This window comes from Citrus sinensis, chromosome 3 (assembly GCF_022201045.2).
Source record: "Citrus sinensis cultivar Valencia sweet orange chromosome 3, DVS_A1.0, whole genome shotgun sequence".
Classification (NCBI taxonomy): domain Eukaryota; kingdom Viridiplantae; phylum Streptophyta; class Magnoliopsida; order Sapindales; family Rutaceae; genus Citrus; species Citrus sinensis.
The window spans coordinates 13,342,296-13,369,662 of NC_068558.1; the positions used below are offsets into that span (position 1 = coordinate 13,342,296).

Genomic DNA, 27,367 nt, shown 5'->3' on the forward strand with positions numbered 1-27,367 from the left:
GAAAAAAAAATCGACCATTACAACAAAAAATTGAAGGTTAGTTAACCATAGAATTGTGTATTTACTAGTTTTGACAATCTAAGGTTTATTACTTTTGAATTTACCATAGATGTAGGGCTTTTGGAATTCATAGTTGAGGATGCTATTTTAGAATGATAAAGATAGTGTTTTTGTTTTGGATAACTTCTATTATGTTTCTAGTTGCCATTAGAATTATTTATATCCTGTAAAATAGATTGCTTGACTTCTAGACTTGTTTTAGTTTAAAAGTTGAGAATTTACAAAATTGGTTGGACTTTTACAAAGTGCTAGATTATTTTGATAACAATATATATATATTTTTTTAAGATGACACCTATATTGAAAAAAAAAATGAAATTGACCATTTCAAGGCTAAAGTGTCAACATTCTCCCAAATAAAACCAATTAAGAATATCCAAGAGCGTCTTACCAAGAATCAGAATCAAGTGGATATGTCTAAGTCATCTTATTTTGGACATCTTATTAATATCCAACATTTACAATTTTCTGGTACAATTATTAATAGCCTTTTGCTTAGAGAGGTACATTCCCATGATTTCTCTATGTGGTTTAAGGTGGGGAACAAGGTATATATATTCTATATGGAGGAGTTTGCATTAGCCACTGGATTGAATTGTAAACCTCTCTATAAACCCAACATAGACAATGTGGATGGTAATGATTGTGCTAGATTATATAAAGAGTTAATGGATGGTCTTGAAAGATGTACCACCTTTAAGTTAGAGTAATTGTTCATGAATTCCACATCAACCAACGATAGAAAAATTGTAAAGATTGCTATGTTGAACTTTTTAGAGGCTATTCTCATTAGAAGGATTTGAAAACTAAGGTTCAACTTGAACATGGGCGACACATGGACAATTTTGATGACTTTAATGGTTGTACTTGGGGTCGTGTTTGTTTCATGAAGACTTTACAAAGTTTGAAAAAAGCTTTAGTCCATCGTGTGAGATTACACAACAAAAAGATTAAGGCCCCAATCACAAGTAAGAGGAGTACACTCTTGCGGGATTTCCAATGGCGTTTCAGGTAATCAACTTCTTTTAAACTTTATCATTTAATTAAATAGAAAATCATTATTTTCCTAATAGTTTATTATTATGTTAACTATATCAATATGGGCTTATGAGGCAATGCCTGATTTTTGCAGAGAGTTTATCGTGCATAATAAGAATATGATTCCTCAAATTATTAATTGGACTACGTCGCGCAATGTTCAATACGATAACCTCCTAAAGTACATTTTCAATAAAAAAAAATGTGTATTGTAAGAGTGAAATACTAATATATATATATACATTGTTTTAAATTTTTTTTATTATACTAATTTTATCATATCTTTTACATAGGTTATTATATTTGAAGAATTGCACGTTAGCCTACTTAGTGAGAAAGAATAAGATTATATAAGTTGGTTTTCCAATAGTGATTGGCATGAAGAGGTTGGTGAATTTAAAATTGAAAATGGTGATGAATTAGGTAGTGATTCTGGTGACATTCAGTCAAAGTCTAATAATAATGGAGTGATGGATAATTTTAGATCGAGTTCGGCCTCTCTTAGTAGTGTGGATAAACAAAATATGAGAACCAAAATGGACAACAAAAATAGTGAAAAAGTAAGAATGTTGGCTCTTAATATTAATATAAATTTAATAAAAAAATTTCTTGAATATTCAATTTCCTTGTAGGATAGATTGTCTTTTGCAAGTCTAGGCAACAGTAATTTTGACATACATTACAACAATCACCTAGACACATAAATACATGTGCAGAAAATGCAAGTTAAGGTTCCTATATTGGAGGCAAGATTGATAGTTTTGAATACAATTTTAATAAAATAATTTGACTACTTAAAGAGTTGAAATCAACACAAGCTAAAAACTTCTATGAGGAGGTATGAAACTACAGAATGTCAGTACATATAACAAAGAAAAATAACCTAACAAATCTTTATACGTTTTCATTGCATGCAACTTACAACTTCAATGTCAATTTTGATGTCATTCCTGCAAGACCCACCATAGAAACGACACTAATTCATGCTCTAGGCACAAGAGGTGATATTTTGATCACCATGCCATCTACACAAACTTCAGGTGTATAACAAGTAACGAACCCAACTCTTAAAGTTTATGTATAAAAGAAGAGAGTTAGAAAGGAATTCATTTACTTGCATTCTCCATATACTGACCCATTGAAAAAGCCTAAGATTTTGTTTGCCTTTGAAGTTAAACCATCGATTGAGCTAAATGATAGACTTACTTTGGAGAAAAATGTTGGTGATGGTGATAGAATTTTCTTTCGAGATCTTTACAATTCAGGCGAGTGGCTGAGCAACTTGGTATTTTTCTCGATTTTCTTTAAAAAACCTAATAAACAACTCATGAAATTAGCCAGTTATCACTTGATTTTTTTTTCTCCATATATGGTGAATACCACATGGATGTCTTTTGCTATAGGCTAAGATTAGCTATGAGCAAATATGCAACTCCCCACTTGCAACCTTGTGTTGTTATAAACATTCATTTTCAGGTAGTGAATGAAAAAATAATATAAATGATATGATTTGTTTTGTTTCTTTAAATTTTCTAACAAATAGTATTACTGTTATTGCATAGCAATTGCTTAAGGAGAGATCTAATGGTTATTTGAAGAATCTAAATGATTTTTGGCTTAAAAATGATTCATTTATCCAATATGCAAGTGGAAATAAAATTACCCCTACAATACCATGGTTTGAGGCACTTAAGGTAGAGTTTTAATATATCTTTCACATTAATATTTACACTATCAAATTTTAATATTGCTATTTATTGTATTGGAAGGTTTACAGTTTGATAAACTTGCGTGAAAGCATTTGGTTCTTGGGATCGTCAACATATTGAGTGGAACAATTCATGTTTACGATTGAGCTATATGTTTCACCTCTAACAATGAGTTTAGAAATGAAATGAAACCATATACTGTGATGGTACCTTTTCTTTTTAATAAGATATTAATATAGGACTCACAACCTTCCTGTGCCATATTCGAATCAACGAATCTTTGGCTTGTATACCAGATACGTAATACACTGCAACATATTATTAGGTATTTGTTATAACCTTAAATACTTTTTATTTTTAAATTTGTTTTATTTGCCAAATACTTATTTAATTATCATTATAAGGGTGATTGCAATGTATTCATTCTACGATTCATGAAGATATTGGGGTATGGTCTAGATGTTCATGCTCATCGCAACCAAGAGGATATTCAAAAGATCGATGCATGTACATTGCTAAGCAGGTTTGCATAACATATGGTTGAGTTGAAATGCTTGACAACTACAAGTTTTGGCAAGCATATCAATATGGGCCTTAAATTTACCACCTTTCACAATAAATTCATGTCAGTTTAGAGACGAAACCTGGTACATGCGAGAGTTATCTTACTTCAAAAGAAGTTTGCTTTCAACTCATTTTATGCGTTTTGTAGTTGTATCCACTATCAAATGATGTCGCTTGCAAAACCAATCTCTCAGTAAATTAATAATATTGTCAAGCAACTTATGAACTAGCAACATCCTTGCCTCCTTCAACACACCATTCAAATATTCTACAATATTAGTGGTCATTATGCTATAACGTCTTCTATCAAAGTGAGCATGAGACCATTTATCACACTCAGCTTCAAACAGGTAATAAGCAATGTCCACATTAATCCACTTTATCTCACTCATGACAACGTCGAATTGAGAAACACGATATAACTTTACAGCATGTACAAAGATTTTGTGTATACCAATTTCGTTAAAATTTGACCTCAGATTTTGGCTGAGACGATATATACAAACATCGTGGCAACGCTCTTTTTTATGCTTCCATTATGATCTGAAATACAAACCAAATCTTTAACATTGCCAATTGAATCTCTTAGTTTTGTTAAAAACCACTCCCATGATGTATTATTCCCGCTATCACCAATACCAAATGCAAGTGAATATATTTGATTGTTACTATCCATACATAAAGCCACAAACACATTTTCTTTATATTTCCCTTTTAAAAATGTGTCATCGATTGCAATTACTGGTTTAATAGCCGAACTAAACCCTCTCAGGTAACTTCCAATACCCATAAATAGATATTTAAAGTGATTTGAACCATCCGACTCAATGAAAGTATGAGAACCAACATTTTCTTTTCAATCATCTTCAAATATGCTGGGAGCAACATGTATGATGTTTCTGCTGAATCCCTTGCAAGTATTATTGCATGCTTTCTTGCCCTCATGCTTTATGGTAACAAATATCATAACCAAAATGTTTTTGGAAGTCTCCCCTGATCTCTTTTGCTTTATATGCTGATGAGGTACTTTCAAATTTATATTGAATTATAGATGCAATCAATTTTGCGAATGCTCGTCGATAATCTCTTTGATCCATACTAAAAGAACATTTATGCATATTACGATACTTCCGAATTTAAAAGTAGCTTTAATCATTCATTTTTGTAACATGAATACCCCAATGACAGCTGTTATCTACACAAGTAACAATCAAAATATTCTTCTCAGACTTAATTGTTTTAAACTTAAAAGGGTTTTGTAAAACAAATTTACAGAGCCTCGCTTGTAATTCCTCTTTTGATGCAAACACCTTATTTACCTTAAAACCATCACTGTCATTAACAACTTTGATTGACACTAAAAAGTGTACATTTAATAAGGACAAAATCATTAGTTTTTCAGTTATTGTGTCGATTAATGCGTTCATTATTTTTAAATTATTTTAATACTCCCCAAATATATTGTATGTTAAATTAATTCGTAATTTGTTAATTTTTATCTTGTAAATATTTTTCAGGAATAAAGATGGAATTGGAATTGGAATTGAAAGCGGGAACAAAGAAGAACTACTGGAACACAATTGAAGAGATGTAATAATAAATAATAAATAAAATAAAATAAAATAATAAAAAAAGAACAAAAACATGTTGGTGATGGTCAGGAGGCCATCACGCCTCCTGACCATCACACAATTCAATATATATATATATATATATATATATATATATATATATATAATATAATATAAAAATAAAAAAAAATATTAATATTGATAAAAGAAAAGAAAAGAAGATGGTTTACTTTGCCTATAAAAGGCAAAGGGGTTGCAAGCGATTAGGGACGGGAGAGAGAAGCTTGAGCTGATTTTTCAAAAGCCGAGAGAGAGTTTAGCTGAAGAGTTTCTTTCTTTCTTTGTTTCTTTTCTTTTCTTGTTTCCGTTTATATCAATTTTCTTTGTAATATATTTTAAAAAGTTTATCAAATGAAAAGAGTGTTGTGTTTTCTTTCAATATGAGTAGCTAATTTTATTAAGCTGAGGTGAAGGGTGAAGCTTAATGTTTCAAACTATTAATTATTATTATTTTCTCAAATGAGTTTTTAAGTTTATTTAATTCTTTTTTAATTATTTTTATATCATGTTAATTTATAAATTTCACTGGATTTTATGGTATTTTGACATAATGTCGACATATTAATATAGTGTGACACATTAGGTACTTTATTCCATATTTATCCACACACATAGAATTAAATGATATAATAATTAATTGGTAAAAGTGAGGCAAAATATAAATGAGAGAGTATTAAAATTATAGTTTGAATACAGAGAGCGAATCTTAAACCTTAGCTTATTTTTAAATAAATTTTAAATAATTTATTTACCCCGCAATTAATTTTCTTAATTTTACTAGATTTGAAACTCTCTGTGGTTCGACCCCGGTCTCACCGGGTTATATTATAACTAGAAACTCTTATACTTGAGAGTAATACACTTTTGAGTAGTGTCAAACTTCATTACTTAGAATGTTGTTAATATATTGATTTGCATCATTAGCCCTTGTGGTGTTACTACTTGCAAAAAATTGATTTTTCTTCTAGGCATATAAATATTGTTGGCGGTTGACTCAATTTCATACTCATCCATGGGTTCTATATTAGGTACGATTTCCTGTGATAATTAGATTTAGGAGAAAAATGTTTGGGGCTGATTGCACCTTCTCGATTAGTTTATCCAACTTCATTCGAAAATGTTGATGGCATAAATATTGGATAGGCCTGACTTTTCCTCCCACGAACTGTTCAAATGTTGGTTTTCCTCTCCATTCAAATTTGCTTGCAATATTGGAGTAGTTAACCTACGTTGATATGTGACACAAAGAGGTGTTCTATATACAATACCACCAAGATTTTCATGCAAAAAGAATTGCACGTCATCATTTGAGATAATTTCCATAGTGGCACCGGATTGTTGAATTGCTTTTGAACTTCATAATAATTTTGTACTATGAAATGCCAATTCTAATAGTCTGAGTTACATTTTCAAGCAATGGCGAATATGTCGAAATAAGATGCACCATTATTCCTTTTGTGGCTAAGGCATTGAACTTGTATTCATTGCTTTGATTAATCCATTCACTATTATACAAGATAATAATATTTACCATATCCATTTACACAAAAAATCATGTGATGACAAAGTAAGAATATTAACAAAAATAAGTTGTTTAAAGTTCTAGACTTTTATGCTTCAATTCCAGACTTATAGATTTAGAGACTTAATTAGAGGTCTAGAAGTTTAGAATTTAAAAATGCAATCTATAACCATAAATCAACGAACTCAACTATTACATATCAAACACCACAAATTTCTTCGAAAAAATGATAAATAACATGTATATTTAAATATAATCGATCGCATTTTACAAAAAAATGCTAAATAACAACAGCCAATACTTTTAATTTTAAGTAAACTTCAAAACTAACTCTTATGATAAATATTGAAGATAATGTAGCTCTTTTCAAGAGCATGAAACTTCTTACAGCTGCAAATATGAGGCCAGTTTGAGATTACGGTTGAAATTTGATAAGCTACTTATTTCATAATTTTTGATGAAAATAGTATTTGGTAAATTTTGTAAAAGCAGTTTATTTCATAATTTTCTATATTTTGTCAACAGGTTTTAAAAGTAGGTAGGGGTTGCTTTTCATAAGCAACTTATTTAATATGCTATTACACTTTTTTTAAATTCCTATCATAACCCTATATTTTAATCAAAGATAGTTGTATCTTACTTATTCATAAACCTTAATATATAAATCATTAGATATCATATTACCGCCATAATTTAGTTATTGCCATAACCACATACATTCTCTCCAGTTTTGATCCTGTAAGTTCAGATTCTAATTTCATAGTTATGCCTTTTAAAGTTTAATCTATGTATATTTATATTTTTTTAATTATTGTTTCAAATCCGTTGGCAATCTATTTTTAAAAGAAAAATCTGTGGTATTCTTTTTTGTCAGATTATGAAGTTCTTTAGATTTTTTTAAATTGAGTTTTTTCATGTAATTTTACATATTTAAGAAAAAAAGATATGTCTAAACAATTATTAAACATACTCTAAAAATAAAAAGTAATCAAAACTTATGTTTATTTTGGTCATTATATAATAAAACAACACTTTCGTAATATAATTTACCAAACACATATATTCTACTTTTCAAACTCACAACAACTGCAATAGTACAGTTACCAAATACCAAGCAATGTTTTTATCAGCAGCTTATTTCATCTGTACAGTATAAGTAGCTTATTTTATCAACTTTCGCAATCCCAAATTGGTCCATGATGTATAAAGATTCTGTTGAAGAATTTCTTAGAGCTGTTTGAATTTTGTTGAGCGAAGGTGATGATTTTAGTAAGTGTTTGATAATAACTTAGGGTGCTGGGCGTATGCTTTTGTTAGAGATGATAACAATATTTTACACTAAAGACCACCAAAATGTCATACACACTTAATTGAATAAAAATTGTCATATTTGTGTCAACTGTGCATGATTTTGTCATATTTAAATAAAAATCCCAATAAGTCATTTCTAAAGTTTATTTTTTAATCTCTTCTTCATTATTTACATATTAATATTTTAATAGTTAGTTTTTTTTTTCATTTTCGTTGATTATTCATACGTCACTTTTTTTCGTTGAGCCTCACTATATCGTTACAAAAATATCTGTTAAGATAATAGTATATTCATACTTTCATAAGTTAAAACAATGAATGATTAAAAATAAGGAATATCGATAGTAAGGTACTGTTTGTTTTTTAGTCTGAAGTCTGAATTTAACTTTTTATCAGACATTTATTTATTTTAAATTTTTTTTAAACTTATCACTTATTATCAGATAATTTTATCTAAATAGAAAAATTAGAAAAAGTCCATTTTTATCTAAATTCTAAAGTTTAAATGAAAATTTTTAATTTCAAATCTCAAAAATACCCTTAACAATTCATGTATTTCTAATATTCTGTATAAACCTAATATTTTTGTATTATTCTTGAAGTTTTTTTTATTGCTTTAAATTTTTATTCATATGATAATATTAACTAAACTGAAATATTAAACAAATCAAATTATGTCCATTGTGATGAATCAAAAATAAAATAACAGTGTTGACTTTATAATAAAATTTGATGTTATAATTACATTTTTTATTAAAAAATCAAATTAAGATAAAAAATTATTGTAATTTTTTATTACTACAAAACTAATTAACCTGTGAAAATTATAAATTATAAAAAATAAATATATGCACCACTTAAAATGATATTTATATCAAATTACTAACTTGTAGGTTTTTTCTTCAGATGTTAAAAAAAAAATCATTCAAATATTTTTATTTAGATCTATTTAAAATTCAACTAAATTTAAACATACTTAAATTTCAGATAAAAAAAAAAAAACGTAACCTGATGTCTTAATGACGAGGAGACAATTTAAAGTACTTAGGAGGAGCGTAGGCGGAAATTAACCGAAAAAATAATAATAATTGAATTAGTAATTCCTGTCACAACACTTCGGTCTACTCCGTTGACATTGACTAGTGCTATGTGTCACGTGACAGAATCCACTGCACCACTTGTCACTCAACCATTCCATCTGAAAAAAATATGTATTTTGCTAAAAAAGAAATTTAATTTTCTGAAATAAAATCTCCATCCTCATCCTCTGGTCATGCTTACCCATCAACGTGGCGTCAAATTAATCAAAGTGCGCAATGCGCCCCGCTGCCTTCACTCATCTTCCCTCTTCCTAAAGAAACTTTCTTCATTCCCAACCAAATTTGTACTCAACAAATAAAATAACTCATCGTAATTTATGAAACCCTAATTTTTTTTTAAATACTTTTCAAAATCAGAAACCCAAATACCAGTCTGTCGAAATTTTTACAAAGTGGACTGACATTTCCACAGAAGAAGCACCAAAATTTGAAACCCTAATTTGATAAGTCAGATGAAAACGTTGTAGATTGGTTAATTTTTGGACGAAATGTCAGTTGAAAGATCATTTGAAGCATGGGAGGAGGTCCAGCGACACGGTCAAGACTTAGCGGATCGGTTGGCTCAAGGCTTCACCGGTTTAATTCAATCACACATGACAAATCCGCCGTCGTTTCATTGGCCAAACCCTTCCGAAGCGAAACTTTTCGATCTAGAGTTCCCGATTTCGAGTTCCCTTAATAGGCATATCGTTGTTCCCATCAACAAACCCGAAATTAACGGCGTTTCGGCTATTTTTGACATCGCTAACCGGATTGGGCAGGCTGGGGCTGATTTCGGGGCGGGGGTAAATGGACTTGTACAGCAGCTCTTTAGACATCTGCCGCTGCCATTGCTGGTGCCGTTTAAGCAGGAGGAGAGTGGGGTTAGAATGAAGCTGGGTGGGGATATGAAAAGAAGTGACGTGTGTGTGAGTGTAGATGAAAGTTTTGGACTGAGAGAAAGGGAAAGAGAAGGATTAACTGATTTTGGAGCTGCAGAGATTGACGCTGTTAATAATTCGGACCAAGAAGCAGGTGGGTTTGATTTGCGATCGGCTGCTCATCTTGGTAGGCCACAGGTAATCCAGCATTAGTGGTGTAATGGGTATTTATCGATTCTTGCTTTCCCTATTTGTGTGTTGGCAATATATGCTTAATTTATGTAGTGTTGACTGTTGATCTGCTCATGAAATTTTATTACTAGTGTTGATCTTTTCTATTAATGTTTGGTATATGATAGTGTTTGTTTGAGAATATAAATATAAATATTACATAAAAGGGATAGGCATCTAATTTGGAGAAGGATGTCTTGATGAGAAGCAATTACTCTCAATTGAGAAGTCTTTGAAGCTCTTTTGGTTCTTTGGTAGATTTTCTCTTTCATGCTAGGTTGGCTGGCTTTCTTGTGGGGCAAGAGTCAGATATTTCTTCTCTTTCAACAATTTATTGTTCGTACACAATTCATGCGTATAAATTATTAGGTATATATGAAACAAAATTAGTGAAAGTGATAGCTTTAAGTATGACATTTGCTGTTTCACTTATCTGACCTCATAAAAGGGAATGTTATATAGATTGAGGTAATTTGCTGATCCTCAGAGATATAGGCTGTGGGTTATGGTTTAGTTTGGGTATCAACTAGAAATGCCGATTTTGATCAAGGTTTTGTACGTAGTCGTGGCTATTTAATATACAATTGTGGAAGAAACTTTTGAATTTGTATAGATGGTTGACATTAGCAAATGGTGTTTAATCTTTTTTTTTTTTTTTTTTTTTGGCCTTGATAATGATTGATAAGCTGTGTAATCTAGAGTCTCTGCTTTGTTCTGTCTTTCTACGATGAATTTTTTAAATTCCTTTCATTTATTGAAGTCTGTCTTGCACATGTGCAAATTTCAGTTTCTTATAAATAAAAAAAATCTTATGCACGTGCAAGCTTAGTGGCTATCATCGAATTTCGTTCCTCCAGATCTAGAGTTGTTATGTTTTCAATCCAAATGGAAAAGGGAATATTTAATTCAGATATGATTTCTTTTCTATCCATAAACTTATGTGATAGCTTTATATGCTTATGAGTTTGTAATGGATAACTGGGATGTTCTTGTAAATCATGAATTTTATAAATCTTATTAATTTTGATTCGTTTATCATATCAATGATACAGTTCTATTACATGCAGGGAGTGATAAATATAACATCAACTTATGACAGTCGAACACGTGACTTGGAAGGTTCTTTGGTTGCAAGGGGAGATTTATGGAGGATAGAGGCTTCAAATGGCAGTTCTACATCAGGGAATGACAATTCATCTCTCTTCCTTGTTCAGCTTGGACCGTTACTCTTTGTTCGTGATTCTACACTTCTTTTGCCTGTTCATCTGTCAAAGCAGCATTTGCTTTGGTATGGGTATGATCGTAAGGTATGACCAATCTGAATTAGCTGTAAATGTATGTAATCTAGATATGAAAATGTGAAAGATGCGGAGCTTTCTAAATATTTATCCTGATATTAAAAAAAAAACAATTTAAAAGTTACAATTCTGTTTTTCCATAACTGTGTTTTCTCTTTCGAAGGCTCTATTTAGAGCATGTGCATTTCTAAGGAAGAATTCTTTAGCACACTTATATGTTCCTAGTCTGCATAAACTTGATTCCATTTATCTGTCCTTAGAATCGATTCATTCTTATGAAAGTCCCTGAACAAAGATTTATTTGATCAGCACAACTAGTTTTTTGTTTGAGTCGGAAGGAATAAATTGCATCCTTCTCTAAAAGCTTTAGATCTCCAGCTGCTGTCCTTGAAGAAAGAGTTGTGGACTTCGTAAAAATTAGACAGGGAAATGGTAAAAGGTACTAAAGCTTTTTTAATATCTGGTATTGAACAACTTAATTCAAAATATACAATTGAATTTTGATGTTGAACTCTGTTTCGCAAGCTAGTTTTGTCTCTTTCAAGTCTAATTCTCAAGTCGGGTTTTGTTAAGAATATTATAATTGGTTGCGTTGCCTTGTACCTTTTATTTTAGTTGAAGTTTGATTCTTGCATTCTGCATTTCCTACTTTGGCATGCTACGGCATTTGGTTTTCCCAAATCTATTATCTAGATGTTTCTCTACACTATTTGTTTTCACTCTATCTTATTTGCTGATATGTCTGCTTTCAGAATGGAATGCATTCTCTTTGTCCAGCTGTGTGGTCCAAGCATAGAAGATGGCTCTTAATGTCCATGCTTTGTCTGAATCCTTTAGCTTGTGTAAGTTCGATGGCCTCTCTATGGTTAAAAACACATGGTGATTGATTTTTGTGCCATTTATTGACTGATATTCAGGTTTTGCCACTAATAGTTGATAGTCTTTTCCTTAATTGATAGTTGATGGGAATTTCTGACAAGGTTGATAACTGTTTATCTTGCCTTTCTATAGTTGTTCTAACCTACATTAATAAGAACCAGATACGAGCTGATCAGCATGATAGAAATTCCCCCTCCTACCTCTCTCCCATTTTATCCTAGTTTTCTTTGATGCTGGAGTTTATTTTATCCCTCTCTCTATATATATGTATAGATATATACTTCACTTTGTTTCTTTCATTGGCACTTCCTTCTATGTCGTGGTACTTGCACGATACTGTCATTAGTTAATCATTATACATCTAATTTATTTAAGTTGTGAGCTTCTGAGGTGCCTTGAAAGGCTTATTGAATAGTGTGAACTGAAAGGAGTCAAATGAATAATGCCTGTTATTTTTCTGATACCATGCCGAACTCAAAACTCTTAACGTTGGCCACCTTCTAAAAAATGTAAGAAAATATGTCGTAATGGAAATCATTTAAAGTTCTTTAAGCACTCTACATGGGATTTGTTAGCATTTGGGGTACCATAAAATTGGATATGTAGTTGGAATTTGAATAGAAATCTTTCTAGAGTATTCAAGGTGTTTGAATTCCCTGAAGAGGGTGATTGAAATGTTTGATCGAAGTAGTGTAGCATAGAATACAATTATAAGTAGTCTGTATATTCAAGTAATCTAATTGAAGGAAACTACATGTAAGCACGCCATATTCCTTTGGAACTAGAACTTATTTCTGCCTATTAAGGTGAAGTTTCTAACTGAGTCTTCTCCTTCACTTCTCCCTCTCTCTGTTTGCAGTCATTTGTGGATCTGCAGTGTCCTAATGGGCAGTTTACTTATGTATCTGGCGAGGGTCTGAATGCTAGCGCTTTCCTACCTCTTTGTGGGGGCCTTCTTCAGGCTCAGGGCCAATATCCAGGGGAAATGAGGTTCAGCTTCTCATGCAAGGTTAGATTGTAAAGTGGGAATGGATAGTAGCAAAAACAAATGGAGTGGATTAAGTTTCATTAGCTTTTGAAAGCGATTTTATGTTTATAAATTTCAAATTTGTCTTGGTGGCCTTGATTTATGGGAACTAAACTCTTTACTTTCTAAAATTTCAACAGAGTAAGTGGGGAACACGTATCACCCCAATGGTACAATGGCCTGACAAATCGTTTACATTGGGTCTTTCACAAGCTTTGGCTTGGCAGAGATCTGGTCTCATGGTGAGGCCGACCATTCAATTCAGGTAGGATTTATATGCGTAACTTACGAAGTGAAAATCTTTATTCTTTTATTATTTTGTTATCATCATTGATGTTTGTAGTAATTAGCAGACCTGTACTTGTGTCCTTGGCGCTTTCCTTCGTGAGTTACTCATTAGCACGGAGGAGTTCAAAAGCACATCTTTATTGTCAAATGTCATTTGAAATGTTTCTATTCGAGGCATACTTTTTCCCTGCTTTTGTTTTATTAATTACATTGTATTGCCTTGCCTGCTACTGTACGGAGAAATGGCATTTTTGTCTCAAGTTAGTGACATACACCCACACGTGACAGTAATCAAAATCTATTAATCTGACAAATTTAGGAAAATGGGGTATTATCATTTGACCACCTAACTTTTCCTGACATGTCACTTCTGTGTGTGCTGAATCTCCTTTTTGAAATTGAACTTTAATTGCATGCTTGGATTGTTGACACTATTAGAATTATTTCATTATTCTCTGTTTCAAGCTGGACCTATTTGCTCTTTAATCTGTATAAAATACGTGGTGATGGTATTTTTCATGCTTACTACATATTGTTTTAAATCCTCCTGGTCAGTTTATGTCCCACGTTTGGTGGAACCAATCCTGGGTTACGGGCAGAACTTATTCATTCATTGAAGGAAGAACTTAGTCTTATCTTCGGTTACACATTCATGACACATCCTTCAGCGTTTGCATCAATATCCGTAAGTTATTTGCTGCTCATTATAATCATTGTTACATTTTTTTTCCTAATGCAATCATTATTAAATTTTATTTTCAAAGATTTAGCATATTGAAGGCATGTGGCGTGTAAGTTTGTCATTATTACCCTCCTAGGTATTTTCATGTAGGTTTTTTTTTGGGTAGTTCAGTGATCGACTACTTTTAATTAATGCCCTTTATCTCAGATTGCTTGTTAAAATGTAAATCAACATTCATTTTATTATGCCACTATGAATCATAGTTATGCTGGATAGACCAGAACTCTCTTTGGTTCACAATACTCATTTTAGAATCAGCTCCACAGATTCCTTTCAATGCTTTTGACTTCTGCATATTGGCTAAAGATTTTTGAAGCTAATAACTGAGGACTTTTATGATGAACTTGGGAGAAATGATTGTTCTACAATATGGTTTAGCCGTAGGGTGACAAAATGTTTCTTCTCTTCCTTGTGTGCTCTGTGGACACACTATGGTTGGGGGTTTTATCTTCCTGTATTTCAAATTGCTTGTTGTTTGCTGATTTTTTCCTTCTTAGATTCTTATTGCTCTCCGCTCATACTCCTTTTTTCTATTCCCCTAATGCAGTTTGGCAGATCTAAGTGGAATGGGAATGTCGGGAGCTCAGGGGTAGTAATGAGGGTTGATGCCCCTCTTTCGAGCTTTGGACGACCTTCTTTCACTGTTCAGATAAATAGTGGTATTGAGTTTTGATTGTTTATATCTTCATATTTGGCATTTGAAATGTATATAGTCACAGGCTCATTAACAAAAGCTACTGTATGTGAATATTTAACTATAATATTAATAATGTTCCCCAAAAAGAAAAAATGTTTATATCGATTAGCATGGTCTGTGTTACTTGTTCCCAACTTGTATTCTGAGTTTTCAGTTGGTTGTTTTCAGCATTCCTCCTTTTTGCTAGAAAATTTTGAGCGTGTCATGTTTGGACCTTTTATAGCTTCCTTTGTACGGTCTTTTGTCATTATTATTTCACACCTGCAGATTTAAGCAGATCAAACAATTTGTTGAGGTGTGAATGGAGCTTAAATTTCAGAATAACAAATTTTATCTATTTCTTTTCTGCGCTAGGTTTTTAGATGATGCTGGATTTTTTTGAGGTTTTGGGAAGAATAATTGGTCATTGATTATTCTTAATATGACTGCCAAAGAGTAGGTAGCCTGATTACAAGTTCTTTCTGAGATGACTCAGATTTTGAACAGCTCTTTTTTGTAATCTCTCCACCATTGCCTTTGACAATATTTATAATAAGCAGAAAATTCCTCTGATGGCGCTTGAATTTGATGTTGGTTGTGGCACATTTGGGCTTACGAGCCCTAGAATAACTCGATATACTGGAAACAACATTATATCAGTTACAAAACCAGAGGGGTGAAATTTGGTTAGAGTTTTCGTAAATTTGAAACCGACAATTAGAAATTCGTTAGCACTGTAATGTCAGTAAAAAGCTGGCATGATCATTGGTCTATCTCGTCATACTGATAATTTAGCCGGCTATTGACTTGCATAAATATAAATTATTATTTAATGAGAGAAATATTATAGTCAAAAGAGTCGCACTATTAAATTCCAGCCCTATTACTGTAAAATAATAATTGTTGGTTAAAAAAAAAACTAAGTTCTTGTTAACAATCATCACCAAATTCTTGTTAAGAGTTTAAGACACTTTTTTGTAATCAATACTTATCACCAATTTTTTTTGATTTATTATCTCGTTTTTTATTATATGTAATGATACTAAGGTTATAATATAGAAATATTGAATTATTATTGTGAAAAAGTCCAAATTTTATTGCTACAATTTATGAAAAAAAAATTATTGTTTGTAAAAAATACCAAATGATTACTCAACCCCATGTTAGGTAATGGGTAATCCCTATCTTATATGCATGTAAGATAGAGAGATCTTAGGTAATGGCCAAGTAAGAGTAATAGTTGTGTAAATACTTTAGGGTCAAATAGGGGTTTAGTAGGGGTCAAGTAGGGGTCGTGTTAATAATTATTAAGATTAGGTAATTACGAAGATAGATAGTAGGGGTCAAGTAGGGATCGTTTTAATAATTATTAAGATTAGGTAATTACGAAGATAGATGATTTTATACATTTTAACATTGTGTTTATTACTTTGGTTTAGGACTTCGTACTTAAAGATGCTGCTGGCGTAAAGACCCGAATACCTCTTTGCGTGACATATTTACTAAGTTCAGTCCATCAACACAGATAATTGATATGGGGATAGATGATCGATGCCAATAAAAAATATAGATGATACAAAAATGAATGGTGCTAGTTGGCAAGATCATCATTTTAACCTAAGCTTTGTACTGGTATCTTTAGCTACATTTCAATTTACCGATACAAAACTGGCTACCAAACATATTTCCTTAATTTTTTGTTCTTAGAAAACGGAAAACATTTGAGTGGAAAATATTACCAAAGAGGCCCGTAAATATCTGGACTTGCTTCCTTTATTTCGGTTACTTTGTTTTTCTTTTTAAATTTCACTTTATTTTGCAAATAATAAAAAAGTAGATTCGAAAAAATAAGAAATACGTATAAGAATAAGAATAAAAAAATATTTTCCAATAAGAATAAAAAAATATTCACGTGGGTGAGGAGAGATTGAATTGTCGTTATGCTAAATAACAATAAGAATAAAAAAATATTTTTCTAAACAAAACACATCCACAATAAAAACCACAATATTTATTAAACAAAAGCAAATATGAACTTTTCCTTATTCGGGAACGTAGGTAGAGAAATACACAAATAGGAAAACCACATTAATTTGAAATGTAAATAATCCAATAAAAAAACCAAGGACTCAAGGCTTTTTAAGAAACTCCATAATGTAAGTGTTAAAAGCAGAGCACACAACTTTGAAGCCTTGAAATCCGGCGGCCTTAGCCAAGGTTTTGAAATCTTGTTCGGTCATCTCTCTCCCACCTGAGGTAGTAGTCAACATGATGCAGTCAAGTTGGATCACATGTTTGGAAGCAAGGCTTGTGTCTGGGAGTACTGGGAGAATACAGTCAGCAACAATCACTTTCCCATCTTCTGGAAGTGCTTCGTAGCAATTCTTCAAGATCTTCACGCAGGCCTCTTCACTCCAATTATGACATATCCACTGTAAGTAACAGCACAAAATGAATTAAGATTTTAATCAATAAATTAAAACCCTGCTGGGAGGCCGAGAATGGCAAAAACAAATAACCTTCATGAAAATAGCATCCCCTTTTGGAATACTGACGAACATGTCTCCCGCAACATGCTCAATACCTACATCAAATTCAACCATGGATTAAAAAAATTGATACAGGATATAGAATAGGGAAATTATCACTTATCCACTCAAGATTTGATCCGTGATCGAACCTATTCAAAACCTTTTCAAATTATCCGACAGTCCACCCAAAGTTTTGCAAAGTGTATCAATTAATTAATTTTTCAGTTTGTCAGTAATGCTGTTAGAAATTTCTAGGGAAACTAAATAAAATGACCCTTTGTCCTTGAAGTGCACCAAAATTTAACAGTTATTAACAGCTAGGTGGATTGCTAATATACTTTACAAACCTTGGCCGACAGCTGATAATTTTATAAGGTTATAAATATTCGGGAGATTGCTAATTTTTCCTTACAGTAATTAATATATGCCATTTATTTCCCTGTTGTTTTTATAATAACCAATAATCCCGCTAATAATATAATTTTATAATATCACATTTACTTTCAAATACACTTTTATTTATATTTATTATAAATTAAATAAATCATATGAATAGAAATTAAAATAAAAAAATTAAGTATTAAAAATAAGAATATACATTTTGATGTGACTAAAAAATTGAATGTGATTGTATTTTCCTTATTTTTTAACATGTCTAAATCTTGGGTGGAAAATTTTTCTAATTTCCCTTTAAAAAATATATTAGGGAAACAACAATGATCAATATACACACCCGGGTAAGCTGGAGCATCCTGAATTACATGTGGTAAATCGAAGTTAATGCCTTTAATTGATGGATACTTGGAGATAATCATGTTAAGTGAGGCTCCAATTCCACCACCAACGTCAACAACTGACTTGAGGCCTTCAAAGCCTTTGTAATTTTCAAGAAATTTCTTCATGGTAATGGTAGCATGAGAAAACATTCCATTGTTGAAAATCTTGTTGTATCTTGGATCTTTGCCATGATACTCGTATGTATTCATCCCGTAGGCCATGTTGAATGGGATGCCACCTTCAAGTACTGCGTCTTTTAAGTGGTACCTGCCCCAAACCACATTAATTTCCCGGGAAGCTAACAACATTAATCTGGAAATGAATAATGCATTATCACTTATCAAAATTATGTAATCTATTCTTAATCAAGATAGACATATAAAGCTTTGTCCATCTCCCTATTTTTTAAAATAAATTCAGATAGACATATGAACCAGAGACTTGATGAAGTGGTTTTCAAATGGATTATTACGTGAAAAAAAAACCTTGATATTTATATGAAGTTTTGCTAAAATTTGGTGATTTGGATTTTTTATTTTTTATAGAAACAAATTCATGTGTATTTTTTTTCGTAACATTAAAGAAGAATAAAATTACAGGACGGACACTTACCAGCTTTCCATAACAATCTTGTCTTGACTCACGAGACAAAGGTTGGAAAGTGAAACACCATCTTCTTTTTGGGTAAGGAATTTACAGACGGGTGCAAGGCCATAAAGCCTCTCAACTCCGCCACCAGGGAGAGTGTGCAAAGAGCAGTTAAGAACTGAGAAGCTAGCCAAAAGACGCAATATGCGATCGAGCAGGATATGGGCATCTGGGTTCTTTGTGGGCAGCTGAGAAGCTATTTGTTTTGGAGACATGAAAGCACCTGGGCCAGCTTTAGCAATGAGCTCTAAAAGATCAAGCTCGATAGCTGATTTGAGAACCATTGGCAAAACTGTGGCACTGGTTAGTTGCATGGCAAAGAGTTTTGCTTCTTCGTCTGAGATTTGAGTTGGAGTCATCTGAGTTTCAGTACCCATTTTGTTTTTGAGAGAGAGACGAGAGAACGAGTCTATAGAAAAGGGCTAATGGCACTGATCAGTAGTAAGCTAGCTAAGTGGAGTTATTTATATCACTAAGAGAAGGTTACTTTTAGTCTGTTTTTATGTGCCCCTTTTAAAATTCAAAGCTTTGGCAAGCCAAAGAGAACGTCATATAATTACAAAGAGGGGAAATGCTTGAAATCTGGAGTTTTTTTTTTTTATTATATGAGACTATTGCTCAAATTACAATTCATATTACATGAGATTATAACTGATATTTATAAATCAGACTATTACTGTGACCAACTTACATTAATACTAATGGAGCACTGCCCAGATTTTAACCCTCACAAATATTCGAAAAATGTTTACTCCTCATACTTGGATAAAAGAGAAGATTGCCTTCACTCAAATTTAATTGAGGAAGGAAATAACCTAACAATACATTTGTGGGGGTTCGAACTGCTGCCCTCCAAGTTGGAGGGCAGCAGCCCTGACCACTCGGCCCGAGTGGCTGCTTGAAATCTGGAGTTATTTATGCAAAAGGAGCACTCAGATTTAAACATAGAAAATAAAATATTATTCGTGGAGATTATTATCATAGCATACAACACGTACGACAGCACTTGCCATACTAAAGTGCTATCACTTCTGATATGATAATATTTCTTTTGTAGTCAAATATCTTTTTTAACAAAATTAAGAGTTTTTTACTAGACCTGCAAAAACAGCATGAAATACTCTTCAAAGTTACAAAAAAAAAAGGGGGGGAAAGAAGAGGTGAATGATTACAACAGCATGAGGACTAGTTAGTCTTATTATGAATTATTTTTTTTATAGGGTTGTGATGCAGTTTAACTATGAAGATTTGATTCAATAAATTTATGCTATTCAAAGTTGATTTTTCATGTTGGGAGTTCTTTTTAATATTTGTCCAATATTTAATTAATTTGAGTAGTATAATAAATGTGTTTTTTTGCTTATGCGATGAATGTCATGAACTACCATGTAGACGAAAATGTGCCATATATCCTGATTCCTGATCGATTTATTATGCACTTAATCTATAACTACCATGGTTCCTAATGAATAGCACTATTTTAAATTCACAAAGAGTGCCGAAGTATCTTTAATAATGCTGGAGAATGATTATAAAAACAATTAGTGTTTTTAATTGTCAACATATATAGCGGTAATTAAAAAACTTTATTTGCATAAACATATATAGGAATTAAATTGGAATACTTCTACTAAAATCAGATGTACAAACTGATTTTGCTTTAAAACTTTTCTCATTCAATCTTCTTTAATCGACTTTTCAAAAAAAAAACTTATTTTATCTATTAGTTCGTAAAAATCTAGGATTAATTAATTTTGGTAATTAATAAATTAAACAATCCACATGAAAACGATAATTTTCTCATCACGTTATGAATGTATTGTATGTATGTATATGCAAAATTCAATAAAATAATTCTTCGATACATTCTTTATTAATGAGAAATGACGCTTCTAATCTTCTTTATGAAATTTGTTTTAAAAAAGAGTCTATTGAAAGCAGCCAGGGAGGCTAGGCGCTGGTTAATTTGAGTCCAATGATTTTCAAAGATTGACTGTTCAAGTTTACTAAATTGAATTGAATTGAATTGAATTGAACTGAACTGTGAAGTGTACTTAATTGGAAAAGTACTTGTATATGGTTTGGATTAAATTTATCATGAAATCACGAGGACATGTCAATTTCCTACTCGATGAAAATTACTCCTGCCATTGATGACCAAGAAACTGCGTAAACAAATATAACTCGTGTACTAGAATCAAAATTATTGACAATTCAAATATCCTAGCCAATTTGTTAATAACTTTCCCACACCAACCAGGGCTATCTTAATGTCGAAAATCAGCAAATGAGGATTACATTCAGTACAATACTTTTGACATTTATTCTCAATTTTCTCTAGAGATTCTCTTTGTGTATTATAATTAGGGATGGCAATGGGGAGGGGAGGGGACCAATCTCCCTGTACCCATCCCCGATATTTTACGTATATCCCCATCCTCTTCCCGTCCCGTCAGAATTACTTGAGAGAATCCTCATTTCCTCCCCAAATAATAATAGGGCATCCCTGAGAGTCCTCGATCACCGAATAACTAATACGTTTTTTTGTTTTTGATTTTAAGTTAATTATATTAAAATAAAAATTCAAGTAAAAGTAAAGTTCGAAATATATTTTACATTAACATTGATCCATTACAAAAGTCACATGCAAAATATAAATTATCAAAATAATTATCTTTGTCAATCTTCATAATCCTACAATAAAAAACAAGAATTTACTTTTATATTGACAATAAAATAAATGAAATAAATGTAGATACTTAATTAATATTTTTAATAAAACAAAATTTTTGGGCTAATAGAATCTACCTGGCCTTTTTAATGCCTTAAATAAAAATTTAAGAATTTAATTAGTTAATTAGGCCTAAAAATTTAATAATATAAATATTTTGATATTTTTTATTTTTACCAATATTTATAATTTTATAATATAATACAATTTTTATTATTTATTTACTAGTAATTTTAAAAATTAAAATTAAATATTAAAATGGGGGAAATGGGGAGGGGATGGGGATTCCACCTCATCCCCGTTCCTTTCCCGAATAAGAAACTGGGTAAAACAATTTCTTCGTTCCTTCTCCGAATAAGAAATCGGGTATAAAATTATTCTCGTACTCTCCCCAAATGAGAAAATTCCCGAAAGTACCCGTCCCCATGGGAATTTTTGCCATCTCTAATTATAATATTCTTTTGCATTTTGTGCGCATTCTTTTCCTGCGTTAGAAAAATTCTTCTCCCGGTGGCGGTGGACTTTTTATTCTTTTCCTGCGTCAGAAAAATTCTTCTCCCGGTGGCGGTGGACTTTTCATTCTTTTCCTGCATTAGAAAAATTCTTCTCCCGGTGGCGGTGGACTTTTCATCTCTCTCTAAATAAATTTACAAATGAATTTGTTATCTTTGAGTTTAAATAAAATTTTGATTTGACCTTTTTGTCTTGTGTGGTACAAATGACAAATGACTGGGTGTGGAAATGGTAATCAAAGTAGTATCTCCATAAAATGTAAATGTTAACTAAGTAATAATTTTTATAAAAATTACCTGATCAAATGTGTTCGATAATATTACTTGTGAAGTATAAAAGAAAAAGATCCTATGACACAGTTCCTATGATTAAGCAATTAGCAAGACATTGAGGCAAGAATAAGAATAATAGTTAAAAGGAGTGATTCAGTTAACGTCAAATTACGGAACGCAAACGTGAACTTTAAAAAAATAAATGAATATAAGTTCTAGAAAGAATGAAATATTATTGATAAAAGTCTGAATGACAAAGTTAGGATTTTAAAGTCTTTTTGTACTGACCTTAAATATTACAAATTTATCAAAACAGACAAACTTGAAAAAATCTTATATAATAAAATTCTCCTAATTGAAATAAGAAAAATAAAACAAACGGCATTTAAATACTAAAAGCAATAGGAATTAAACTTACAAAACAACAACAAAAGAAAGGGAATTTCCAGCTGAAACATAGAGCAAATATTGGCATAGCTAGGTTAGATTCATCTTATTGTAGATTTCGAAATGTTCTATTATACGCCCCAAACAAACATTTGTAGTTCAAGTTGTGAGAAAAGTATCATACACATTCTACACAACTATCGTACATCAGTCCCCTTCACTTCAAAGAGAACTTGTCCTCGAGTTGTTCTAATAAAACTCCTCGTCATTTAAATGATACTCAAATAGATCAAACACGTTGAATGTATTGGATTTTTTCCAATTGCTCTATAAATGTAACCTTAATTTTATCATAAGAATCAATAAGTTTTGCATATCATTACATACATTTGCTTTGAACTATGAAAAAATTAATATTATTTTTATGTATGCTTTTCATATGAAAACTAATTTCAAATTCTAATTTCATAACCATGACTTTTAACATTTCAACCTATATATATATATTGTCATGATGTTTATGTTGAAAACACATTGTAGGTTTGGTAATATTTTAAACATATTTCCTCGATTATTTCATTATGTTGTTAAATCAGATCGTTTTAATTTGTATTTTCATAAATTTGTATTTTATTCTTGTTCATAGAGCAACGAAAATGAGAACTGCAGTTCTTGTTTGCCATAAACTTACATGTTGTTCTTGTCCGTAGAGAAGGCAAAAATAAAACTGCATTCTTGTTTGAAGAATATTAGTTAGTTTAAGAATTAATGAATTATGTTGCCCTTGTGGTTAAAGCAAACTCATTACCCACAAGAAATTAAGTAATTAACAATTAAGATGGAAACTGATATTATATATTTTTTATTTCCTTTATTTTTTATGAATTGTACATATGCAGAAGAAAAGTAAGACACGTTTAAGTATTTATTAAACGTAATACATGCCTAATCAATTTATTAAACTCACTCTAAAAAAATAAAAGGTGATGAAAATTTTTATTTATTTTGCTCTTTATATAATAAGATAACACTTTTATAATAAAATTTACTAAACACATGTATTTTACTTTTCAAACGTACAACTATCACAATAATATATTTTACCAAATGCCTAACTATATTTTCACTTAGCAACGTATTTTATCAGCACAATAAAAGTAACTAATTTCATCAACCATTACAATCCCAAACTGGCCTTTAGGCATGTATATGGGAGAAAGTATTTGGCTATGCTATTGAATTTGTTACTTTGAAATTTATTTCAATTTTATGTGATGCTAGTTCATTGATGCTAGTGATTTTGTGTTGAAGTGAATTTATGTCCACAAAAATACATGTTTGGAAAGGGACTACCGCAAGCAATTGCAAATTAAGCGGAAATAAACTCTTTTCCTCTTTGTGTGATTAAAATAGGATGTGCACCACAAATGAATAGGCAAAAAAACTAATAAAGCCAAAGCAAAAACCAACCACAAGAGACAGAGATTTTTACGTGGAAAATCCAAAGCGGAAAAAACCTTAGACCGTAGTCAGATATAATTTTTCACTATATTAATGGAATTACAGCACAAATGAAACGACCCGCCCCGAATCCCCAGGACGAATCTATCTAATCTCGCCTAATCGAATTAATAATAATTCTGATATCTAAGAATTTTACAAAAAATTCGACAGAGTCTCCCATATAAATATAACATTCCCAAACCTGCAATTTACAAAACAACACTCCCAAAAACAATTCAATATCCAACCATTTTTCATAACCAACTTCTCAAGTCAACATACCAAATATCACCCAAATCATTCTAATATTAAAATACAATGGTTATCCTTAATTACAAAATATAACAACAAATACAATTCGCAATATCTCAAATATCAAAATATTAAATCTACGACTCCTAGCACCATCACGTGGCACAATTTCAAATCTAACTATCGTTGTTGGGTCGACTGATGTGCCTGCAAATCTCCTGTGGAGGAGGGGGGGGGGGGGAATATAATAAAACCGAGGTGAGTATAAAATTCAGTGAGCTTAGTGAGTAGATAGTAGTTTTTGAAAAATAAATTTACTTAAAAATAATTTAATTCTTCTCTAAACAATCTCATCAAAATTTCATAAGACTTTAAAGAAACTTATTTAATTTAAATCGTACACTTGAATAACAATATTTTATAAATTTGCATAAAATCAATGAAATCATAATACTTATAATATCAAATACTAAATACCAAATCTATCATCAAACAAGTACTCAGGAGAATAATCTCATCATATCCGGACCTCGACGGACGGGCAATCAGGGAACCATTATGCCCCGGAGCTACAACGGATAGACGAGGAAATGTCATCTCATATCTCATGTATCTCAACATCTGTATCTTTGTAATCATCACACTGCTGCATGCATAAGCCCCCAAAAGGCAAAAGCGCCCAAACACACGGCCCAAAGCCTCTATGTGTGTTCAGACGGGCCCCAAAGGCCTCTATCTCATCTCATCTGTATCTCTGTATTCATCTCGTATTATCTGTATCTCTGTATCTGGAGGGGAAGGGTACTGTCCAATAATTTTCCAAACAACATTTTATACACATGTATATAAACATATAATCACATCTGAAATCTCATTTTCTTTTTATTCAACATATCTCAAAATCCACTCAATTCTAATATCATGCATTTACTCAAAAATGATAATAAAATCATTAATCAAACTTATTCTTAATAACAATAAATATCAACACAGATAAAAAATAATTTTCTAGAAAATCATTAAATCGAGCATCGAAAACATGTTGTACTGTATGGTAAAATCATAATATACTATGAAAATAGGTTTTGTATATTCCACTCATAGTAACGAAGTCCATACTCGGTATCAACAACGTCCGCGGCTTGATTCTCGTTCGCGGATTCTCCTAATCAAGGAAACGACATAATCATTCTCCGTAAATTTGAAATACAACTAATTTTACATAATAGTTCTCTAAACGAATATCTATCCACAATAAACTATTCCCGCATGCACAAAATTACCAAAATACCCCCAACATCATTATTTTACCAAATTATCCTCAGAATCTTCAATTACTAAATTGTCCTCAATTCAAATCACGAAAATAACCACAATGTCAGAAATTACGAAATTACTCTCGAAGCATAAAATTACCAAAATGCCCTTGACGACTTAAATTACTGAATTACCCTCGAAATCTCAAATTACCTCACTGCCCTAACCTAAAATTCCCAACTTGTCCACTGATTCCACAAATTACAAATTCACCCTAAAGTTTTATGAAATTATCGAATTGTCCCTGCCGATCAACGGTGACTGGACTTCAGTCAACGACAACGGGAAGCTTAGGTCTGATAGTTCAGACCTCGGTGAGTCCAACGATGCTGACGGTGACCTCCCACGCGCGGTGATGGCGGCGGATCGTGCTCCTAAAGCCATGAGCTTTCCGGCGGTCGTTCACGGCCAAAACAGGGGTTTCAGGTGGCGGGGTTAGTCGGAAATGAAATCTGGTGACGTGAGGAGTCGAACCCAACCGGTGGTGCAACCTAATTCCGGCGAGATTGACGGTGAAGAAAACAGGTTTAGCCGCGGTCTTTCAAGCTTCGATCGCCGGCATTCTGGCTGCTTTCCGGTGACGATGACAGCGGGGGAATGACCGATGTCGCTCAAGCTTCAGATCGGTACCAAGCTCGGTCGGTGAGGTGGCCAGAGTCAGCGGCTGGAGCCGGGTGAAGGGCGCGGGTTGGATGCGGGCGAAACGGGTCAATTACTCTCTCTCTCACACGTGTAGGCTTGGCAAAATGTCAGGTCGGACTCGGGTCGAACACTATTTAGTTAGGGTCGGGTCGGGTCGAGCCCGACCTGAATCAGGCCAACATCGGGTCGGGCCCAATCCGACCCTACCAAAATAGTTAACCTTACAATTCAATTCCTATTTTCCACCACTATTTCAACCAATTCGGCAATTGCTCAATCATTTCAAATACAATTCAATTCCACTTTCCACAACAATTTCAACTAATTCCACATCTATTTCAACCCCACACACAAATCAATTCCAAAATCCAACATGAAAAATACACAATGCAATTAAATTAAAAATACACAATGTAATTCCACAACCATTTTACCCATACACAATTCAATTCAACAACCCAACATAAAAAATAAAAAAAAACATATGTCTTATACAAATAAAAACACAATGCAATTAAATTAAAAACACACAATGTGTGATGTTGTGAGGATGTGTTGTGTGCGTGTGTTAACTTGTGTTAGTTTTTTTTTTTAAAATAGGGTCGGGTTGGGTCAAGACGGCATTAAGTTCGACCCTGACAATAAATTTGTTCGGGCCTTAAAATTTTGGCCCTAACCCGACCATAAACTTAAAAATTCGGGTCAAAACCTTAAACATTAGGGTCGGGTCAATTAGGCCAAAAATAGGATCGAGCTAAATTGCAAAGCCTACTCACGTGCCCCTCTCTCTTTCCTCTTTTGGAAATCTGCTTCCCCCTTTTCATTTATAGAAACCAGCTTTTTTTTTTTGGCACTTAA

General features: G+C 32.1%; 2 protein-coding genes across 2 annotated transcripts; one reads left to right on the top strand and one right to left on the bottom strand.

Annotated features, from left to right (window-relative positions):
- Window positions 1–9,112: 9,112 nt before the first annotated feature.
- Window positions 9,113–15,060, top strand: LOC102620562 (uncharacterized). The gene is made up of 7 exons (XM_015530060.3): window positions 9,113–9,993; window positions 11,094–11,333; window positions 12,077–12,166; window positions 13,063–13,212; window positions 13,371–13,495; window positions 14,074–14,203; window positions 14,808–15,060. The coding sequence occupies exons 1-7, from the start codon at window positions 9,424–9,426 to the stop codon at window positions 14,931–14,933; spliced, it is 1,431 nt and encodes a 476-aa protein (XP_015385546.2). The 5' UTR covers window positions 9,113–9,423; the 3' UTR covers window positions 14,934–15,060.
- A 1,869-nt stretch (window positions 15,061–16,929) lies between these two features.
- On the bottom strand, window positions 16,930–19,336 carry LOC102620276 (caffeic acid 3-O-methyltransferase-like). Its single transcript, XM_006477837.3, has 4 exons — window positions 18,857–19,336; window positions 18,201–18,511; window positions 17,456–17,520; window positions 16,930–17,368 (listed from the first exon to the last, which is right to left on the bottom strand). Exons 1-4 carry the CDS (start codon window positions 19,267–19,269, stop codon window positions 17,066–17,068), a joined length of 1,092 nt encoding a protein of 363 aa, XP_006477900.2. The 5' UTR covers window positions 19,270–19,336; the 3' UTR covers window positions 16,930–17,065.
- Between the last annotated feature and the right edge of the window lie 8,031 nt (window positions 19,337–27,367).

Coding starts and splice junctions, on each gene's coding strand:
- LOC102620276 (XM_006477837.3), bottom strand. CDS start 19,269: ATGGGTACTGAAACTCAGATGACTCCAACTCAAATCTCAGACGAAGAA. Junction 18,512..18,856: donor AAGATTGTTATGGAAAGCTG/GTAAGTGTCCGT, acceptor GGTTTGGGGCAG/GTACCACTTAAAAGACGCAG. Junction 17,521..18,200: donor GGATGCTCCAGCTTACCCGG/GTGTGTATATTG, acceptor AATTTGATGTAG/GTATTGAGCATGTTGCGGGA.
- LOC102620562 (XM_015530060.3), top strand. CDS start 9,424: ATGTCAGTTGAAAGATCATTTGAAGCATGGGAGGAGGTCCAGCGACAC. Junction 13,496..14,073: donor AGGCCGACCATTCAATTCAG/GTAGGATTTATA, acceptor CCTCCTGGTCAG/TTTATGTCCCACGTTTGGTG. Junction 14,204..14,807: donor CAGCGTTTGCATCAATATCC/GTAAGTTATTTG, acceptor CCCCTAATGCAG/TTTGGCAGATCTAAGTGGAA.